Here is a 7311-nt window from a genome sequence, read left to right on the forward strand (position 1 = left end):
CACGCCCATCTCGGATCAATCAACAGGCCCGGCCCACTCACACAAGCCAAATTTCCTGTCAATCACAAGCCCCACCCCCTTATCACCAAACCCCGCCCTCTCACACAAAACCACGCCCCCCAAGCCCCCCCAAACTCGGCAGTTTTTGGGGTTTTTTTAATAAATTTATTCACAAAACCCCCCGGGGCCGCGCGGGCTGCGGCCGCTCCCCCCGCACCCCCCTCTCCGCGGCCCCGGGGGGCTCCGGGGGGCTCCGGGGGCAGGGACCCGGGGGGCTCCCGGGGCAGAGACCCGGGGGGCTCCGGGGGCAGGGGCCCGGGGGGCTCCCGGGGCAGGGACCCGGGGGGTTCCCCCGCAGCCCCGGCCCCGCTCGGGGCTCTCAGGCTCTGCGGCCGGGCGGCTCCTCCAGCTCGTAGAACAGCACGTAGCCCTCGCTGGACGGCACCTGGTTCTCGCTGATGGGCGAGACGCTGCGGGGACACCCTCAGCACCGGCCGCGGGGGCTCGGGGAGGGGGTGCCCGGGTGGGGCGGGGGTCGCGGGAGGGGCGGGGGGGCACTCACCGGGAGTCGTTGTAGACGCGCCAGCCGGCGGGGTCGCGGCAGAAAGCCGTGTAGTGCCCGTAGTGCACGCTGCCCGAGTGGTTGCACAGAGCGTACAAGCTGTAGACGGGGCTGCCTGCAGCAGGGTGGGTGGGGAGGGTCAGGTTAGGATCCCCCACCTCCAAAATCGGTGAGACCCCCGCCCCAAACCCTCCCCCCGGAGCTCTCCTCACCCGCCTTCTCGCTGGCGAACTCGCGCAGGTTGAGCTGCTGCAGCGGGAAGTCCACGAAGACGGAGCATTTCTTGATGGAGTAGCGCGTGGTGGAGAACCGGTTCAGGTCTGCCCGGGGGTTAAGGGAGGGGGAAAGACGAAGGGGTGACACCTGTGCTCCCCCTCCCACCTCCCCAAAAAATTCGGGGGTGTCCCCTTCAGGGCTGATTCCCAAAGGATACGGAGCACCAGGATGCGTGGGAAGCGCTGGATCGTCAACTTCTTGGTGCTGCGCGTGCGCTGCCGGCACTTGTCACACACCTGAGGGGCCAGGGGACATCAGGGACAGTCGGGGGACAAACCTGGGCGTGCAGGGGGGTCCCCAGGAGGGGGCCACGCTCTCACCGGGGCGTTCTCCGAGTCCAGCTCCTCCTCCTTGGTGAAGAGGCTGAAGCAGTCGTGCAGCGAGACCTTGCCCCCGGCAAAGCTTTTCTGCAGGGCCACGAGGTCAGGGCGGGGATTTGGGGGGGTTTGAGGGGTTTTGGGGGAGGTCTGAAAAGTTTTCAGGGGGCCTGAAGGGTTTTTGGGGAGGTCTGAAGGGGTTTTGGGTGGTCTGAGGGGTTTTGGGGGGGTCTGAAGGGTTTTTGGGGTGGTCTGAAAAGTTTTTGGGGAGTCTGAAGGGTTTTTTGGGGGAGTCTGAAGGATTTTTGGGGGGGTCTGAAGGGTTTTTGGGGTGGTCTGAGGGGTTTTTGGGGGGGTCTGAAGGGTTTTTGGGGTGGTCTGAGGGGTTTTTGGGGGGTCTGAAGGGTTTTCTGGGGGAGTCTGAAGGATTTTTGGGGGGGTCTGAAGGGTTTTTTGGGGGAGTCTGAAGGGTTTTTGGGGTGGTCTGAAGGGTTTTTGGGTGGTCTGAGGGGTTTTTGGGGGGAGTCTGAAGGGTTTTTGGGGTGGTCTGAGAGGTTTGCGGAGGGGTGTGTGGGGTTTTTAGGGGTGTCAGGGGTTTTGGGGGAGTCTGAAGGGTTTTTGGGGGGGTCTGAAGGGTTTTTGGGTGGTCTGAGGGGTTTTGAGGGGGGTCTGAAGGGTTTTTGGGGAGGTCTGAAGGGTTTTTGGGTGGTCTGAGGGGTTTTTGGGGGGAGTCTGAAGGGTTTTTGGGGTGGTCTGAGGAGTTTTTCGGGGGGTCTGAGGGGTTTTTGGGGGGTCTGAAGGGTTTTCTGGGGGAGTCTGAAGGATTTTGGGGGGGTCTGAAGGGTTTTTGGGGTGTCTGAAGGGGTTTTCGGGGTGGTCTGAAAGGTTTTCGGGGGGTCTGAAGGATTTTTGGGGAGGTCTGAGAGGTTTGTGGAGGGGTGTGAGGGGTTTTTAGGGGCGTCAGGGGTTTTGGGGGGAGTCTGAAGGGTTTTTTGGGGGAGTCTGAAGGATTTTGGGGGGGTCTGAAAAGTTTTCGGGGGGTCTGAAGGGTTTTTGGGGGGGTCTGAGAGGTTTGCGGAGGGGTGTGAGGGGTTTTTAGGGGCGTCAGGGGTTTTTTGGGGGAGTCTGAGGGATTTTTGGGGGGGTCTGAAGGGTTTTTGGGAGGGTCTGAAGGGTTTTTCAGGAGTCTGAAGGGTTTTTGGGGTGGTCTGAAGGGTTTTTGGGTGGTCTGAGGGACTTTTGGACAGAGCTGAGGGGTTTTTGGAGAGGTGTGAAGGGCTTTTGGGGAGAACTGAAGCATTTTTGGGGGGTCTGAAGGGTTTTTGGACGGATCTGAAAAGTTTCTGGGGGGGGTCTGAAGGGTTTTTGGGTGGTGTGAGGGGTTTTCGGGGGGCCTGAAGGGTTTTTGGGGTGGTCTGAAGGGTTTTTGGGTGGTCTGAGGGGTTTTTGGAGGGGTCTGAAGGGTTTTTCAGCAGTCTGAGGGGTTTCTTGGGAGATCTGAAGTATTTTTGGGGTGGTCTGAAGGGTTTCTGGAGGACCTGAAAAGTTTTTGGGGGGATCTGAAGGGTTTTTGGGTGGTCTGAGGGGTTTTTGGAGGGGTCTGAAGGGCTTTCGGGGAGAACTGAAGGGTTTTTGGGGAGGTCTGAGAGGTTTTTGAATGGGTCTGAAAGGTTTTTGGGGAGGTCTGAAGGGTTTCTGGGGCATCTGACGAGTTTTTGGAGGGGTCTGGAAGGTTTTTGAGGAGATCTGAAGCATTTTGGGGGGGTTTGAAGGGTTTTTTGGGGGGGTTGAAGGGTTTTTTGGGGGTCTGAATCATTTTTGGGGGGGTTTGCAGGGTTTTTGGGGGTCTGAATAATTTTTGGGAGGGTTTGCAGGGTTTTTGGGGGGGTTGCAGGGTTTTTGGGGGGGTTGCAGGGTTTTTGGGGGGGTTGCAGGGTTTTTGGGGAGGTTTGCAGGGTTTTTGGGGGGGTTGCAGGGTTTTTGGGGGGGTTTGCAGGGTTTTTTGGGGGTCTGAATCATTTTTGGGGGGGTTTGCAGGGTTTTTGGAGGGTCTGAATCATTTTTGGGGGGGTTTGCAGGGTTTTTGGGGGTCTCCCCACCCCTACCTTTGGGATGGGCAGCGAGAGGTCGCAGAACACCTCGAAGGTGGTGGAGCGGTAGCCGCAGGCCTGGCACTTGAGGCAGCTCTTCAGCTGCCCCACAAAGAGATCTGGGGGGCAAAGGGGGGGTCAGGGGGGCACCCCCAGAGGTTTTGGGGTCCCGGGGAGGGGGGGAACACCCCCATTACCAGCGCTCACCCACGATCTTGCTGTCCTCCCTCTCCAGGTAGCGCTTCCACATCTGGTTGGCGCGCTCGTCGTCGCTGCGGGAGGTGACACCGGGATGGCATGGGGGGGGGGTCAGCTGTCCCCAAAATCGGGTTTCCCCCTCCCCAGCAGCCCTCCCCCACCTCTCACCTGAGCGTTTCGGGGTCCTCCAGGGCCGGGGGTCTCCGTGTGTCCGACAGGATGCTGGGGGTGCGCCGGCCCTTCCTGTTGATCTCCACGTGCAGCCGGTCCATGAAGAACTTGAGGAATTCCTGCGCGTCCTGCTGGCTGCGGGGGACACTCTGTGACACTCTGTGACACTTTGTCACCTGGAGGGGGGTCCCCAAAAGGTTTGTTGGAGGGGCTGTCTCACCTGTAGCCCGTGAAGGAGGGCACGTATTTTTGGAACACGGCCTTGAAGCGCCCGGGGTTGACGGCCTCGGAGGAGTCGGGGTGCCAGAGGGCGGCGATGACATCGGCGAAGGCTGCGGGGACAGCGGGGACACGGCGGGCTCAGCGCCCCCGGGGGGGGGTTGTGGCACGCTCTGGGGGGGCTGAGGGAGTTTTGGGGGGTCTGTGCCACCTTCGGTGAGCTCCTGGGGGGCGCGGGGGCCGGGGGGCTGCTCCTGCTGGAAGTCGCGGCGCAGGCAGTAGTCCCGCAGGGGTTTGGTGCTGCTCAGGCACTGCAGCACGGCGTTCATGAAGCACTGAAGGGGACACGGGGACATCCGGGCATGTGGCACGTCACCAGGGCTCCCTCAGGGTGGCCACGTGCTGTCCCAGGTGCCCCAAGGGGCTGGGGGTCCCCAGGGATGTGATGGACCCAGTGGGAGGGGGCTGTGGTGGGACAGCCACCAAGAGGCTCGGGGACACTGAGGGGACCCCGAGGTGACACCAAGGGACACTTAAAGGACACCAAAGGGACCCCAGATCCCTCCCACAGGCCAGGACAGGAGGGCTGGGGACAGTGGGGACAGTGCTGTGGGGCTGGGGGACATCCCCAGCAGGATGGGACCACGGCCACTGAGCATGGGGGACCCCGAGGTGACCCTGAGGGGACCCCAAATCCCTCCCACACCTCAGGACAGAGGGACAGGGGGGCTGGGGACCCTGGGGACAGCACTGTGGGGCTCTGGGAATGTGACATGCCAGCAGGACAAGAGGGTGGGACCATGGCCACCAAACATGGGGCACCCCGAGGTGACCCCAAATCCATCCCGCACCTCAGGACAGAGGGACAGGAGCGCTGGGCACCCCGAGGTGACCCCGAGGTGACCCCAAATCCCTCCCACACCCCAGGATAGAGGGACAGGAGGGTTGGGGACCCCGAGGTGACCCCGAGGTGACCCCAAATCCCTTCCACACCGCAGGACAGACGGACAGGGGGGCTGGGGACCCCGAGGTGACCCCAAATCCCTCCCACACCCCAGGACAGAGGGACAGGAGGGCTGGGCACCCCGAGGTGACCCCAAATCCCTCCCACACCCCAGGACAGAGGGACAGGAGCACTGGGGACCCCGAGGTGACCCCAAATCCCTCCCACACCTCAGGACAGAGGGACAGAAGGGTTGGGGACCCCGAGGTGACCCCGAGGTGACCCCAAATCCCTCCCACACCTCAGGACAGAGGGACAGGGGGGCTGGGCACCCCGAGGTGACCCCAAATCCATCCCGCACCCCAGAACAGACCCCCGGGCGGGGCGGGGTGCCCACGGCCCCTTACCGTGTTGCCCAAATTCCTGAGGCCGACGTGGCCCGAGCCCAGCAGCAGCGTGTGGTGCGTCTGGGGGGACAGCGAGGGACCCCCGGTGAGCCGCGCCCCCGCCGCCCCGTCCCCTCCCGGCGGCGGCGGCTTCACCTCGCCGGTGACCAGCAGCAGCCCCATCACCGCCGTGTGCACCACGGACTCGGAGATGTCGGTGGCCCGGCCCGGGAGCTCCCGCCGGGGCAGCAGCGAGCGCTGCAGCTTCCGCGGCAGCTCCACCAGCGTGGCTCCCTGCAGCCCCGGCATGCTGGCACCGGCTCGGTGGCACCGCGGTGGCTCCCGCGGGACCGATGGCACCGCTGCCGGCCACCGGAGTGTCGCCTCCCCCTCAGCTCATTAGCTGATCCGATTCCCCCGGCTATTCTGGGCCGCTCCAGGCTCATCCCGGGGGATTAATTAGCCGGAGCTGCCCCGGGGGACGGCGAGAGCGCGGAGGGGTGCCGAGGTAAACACCCCCCCAAAAATCCCTCCCCGATCTCCACCCGGGGGTCTCGGGGGTCCGGCGGGGCTGCGGGACCCCCCCGGGGCAGCGCTGGGGACATCCCGAGAGGGGACAAGGCGGGGTGGCCGCGGCGCGGTGGCGTTTCGGGGATTACGGTCCCCGCACACGTGGCCGGACAGGTGAGGGATGGGGGGGGGGGGGGGGGCAGCGGCCACCTCAGTGTCACCGGGATGTCACCCGTGGTCACCCTGGAGCTGAGGGGACAGAACCCAGAGCCACAAGGATGGCACCGGCCACCTCCCTGAGCTGGGGGAGGGGACAGCAGCGACCCTCCCCAGAGCCGTGGGGGTCCCCAAAGCAGGACTGGAGCGGGGACAGGTGAGAGTGCCACCACTGTGCCAGCCTGGCGATGTCACCGGGCCTGAGAGGGGACACTGCAGGGTCTCAAAATGTCCCCAAGGATGGGGACAGCGTGGGGGGTGTCGGAGTGTCCCCAAGGCTGGGGACAGCATGGGGGTCTCGAAGTGTCCCCAAGGCTGAGGACACCGTGGGGGTCTCAGAGTGTCCCCAAGGCTGGGGACAGCATGGGGGTCTCAAAATGTCCCCAAGGCTGGGGACAGCATGGGGGTCTCAGAGTGTCCCCAAGGCTGGGGACAGCATGGGGGTCTCAGAGTGTCCCTAAGGCTGGGGACAGCATGGGGGTCTCAGAGTGTCCCCAAGGCTGGGGACCAGCATGGGGGTCTCAAAGTGTCCCCAAGGCTGGGGACAGCATGGGGGTCTCAGAGTGTCCCCAAAGCTGGGGACAGCATGGGGGTCTCAGAGTGTCCCCAAGGCTGGGGACAGCATGGGGGTCTCGGAGTGTGCCCAAGGCTGGGGACAGCATGGGGGTCTCAAAGTGTCCCCAAGGCTGGGGACAGCATGGGGGTCTCAGAGTGTCCCCAAGGCTGGGTCACCGGCGTCCCACGCCACACCCCTCGGTCCCTCCCTCCCTCCCGCCCGCCCCCCCGAGCTCTTACGGCGGCCGCCTTGTCCTCGGTCCGGCCGGGCGCGGGGCTGCCGGGGCCGTGGCCGAACGGGGGGTCGGAGCGGGCGCGGGGGCCGCCCTCGGGGCGCACGGAGAGCAGCGGCGGGGCGCCTTTGCCGTCGGGCCCGGTGGCCACGGTGACCCTGCGCAGCGAGGAGCTCCTGCGGAGCGCCAGCGCGCCCGCGCCCAGCGGGTGCCCGCAGTCCCTGAGCACCAGGCCGGCTCAGCGCCACCGCCACGTCCTCGGCGCGGCTGGGGACACCGGCGACACCGCCGCCGCCTCCCTGGCTCAGGTCGCCGATGCTGATGGATTTGGAGCGGGCCAGGTTGCTCCGGCGGCGTTCGGCCGCGCTGGGCAGCGAGAAGGAGGCGCTGCCGGGCACCTGCGGGGCCCCCCCGGGCACCCTCACGCCGTGATCGGCCTTGAGCGGCCCCCGGCGTCCCCCCGGCCCGCGGGGAGCGGGGTCCCCCCGCTTGGCCGCCCGGCCCCGCTCCAGCTCCAGCTTCTTGGGGCGGGGGTCGTCGGGGGGCGGCGGGGGCCGGGGGGGCAGCAGGCGCAGTTTGGGGGCCGGGGAGAGCCCGTTGGGGCCGCATGGCGCTCCTGGCTCAGCGCTCGGTGC

The 7311-nt window shown here is 65.3% G+C and overlaps 1 protein-coding gene across 1 annotated transcript in view; it reads right to left on the reverse strand.

The window, feature by feature from the left end:
* Nucleotides 1-142: 142 nt before the first annotated feature.
* LOC132340135 (ubiquitin carboxyl-terminal hydrolase 21-like) overlaps nucleotides 143-7311 on the reverse strand; it is a 17614-nt gene continuing 10445 nt past the window's right edge. The window contains exons 7-19 of the mRNA XM_059870935.1: nucleotides 6961-7303; nucleotides 6684-6914; nucleotides 5184-5243; nucleotides 4045-4168; nucleotides 3835-3946; nucleotides 3612-3749; nucleotides 3453-3517; nucleotides 3261-3364; nucleotides 1159-1245; nucleotides 996-1074; nucleotides 775-882; nucleotides 563-677; nucleotides 143-470 (exon numbers count right to left, since the gene is read on the reverse strand). Of these exons, the coding sequence (XP_059726918.1) occupies nucleotides 380-470; nucleotides 563-677; nucleotides 775-882; nucleotides 996-1074; nucleotides 1159-1245; nucleotides 3261-3364; nucleotides 3453-3517; nucleotides 3612-3749; nucleotides 3835-3946; nucleotides 4045-4168; nucleotides 5184-5243; nucleotides 6684-6914; nucleotides 6961-7303 (1657 nt within the window). The 3' untranslated portion in view covers nucleotides 143-379. The remainder of the gene's footprint in view (nucleotides 471-562; nucleotides 678-774; nucleotides 883-995; nucleotides 1075-1158; nucleotides 1246-3260; nucleotides 3365-3452; nucleotides 3518-3611; nucleotides 3750-3834; nucleotides 3947-4044; nucleotides 4169-5183; nucleotides 5244-6683; nucleotides 6915-6960; nucleotides 7304-7311) is intronic.

Source organism: Haemorhous mexicanus, chromosome 31 (genome assembly GCF_027477595.1).
Source record: "Haemorhous mexicanus isolate bHaeMex1 chromosome 31, bHaeMex1.pri, whole genome shotgun sequence".
NCBI classification, from domain to species: domain Eukaryota; kingdom Metazoa; phylum Chordata; class Aves; order Passeriformes; family Fringillidae; genus Haemorhous; species Haemorhous mexicanus.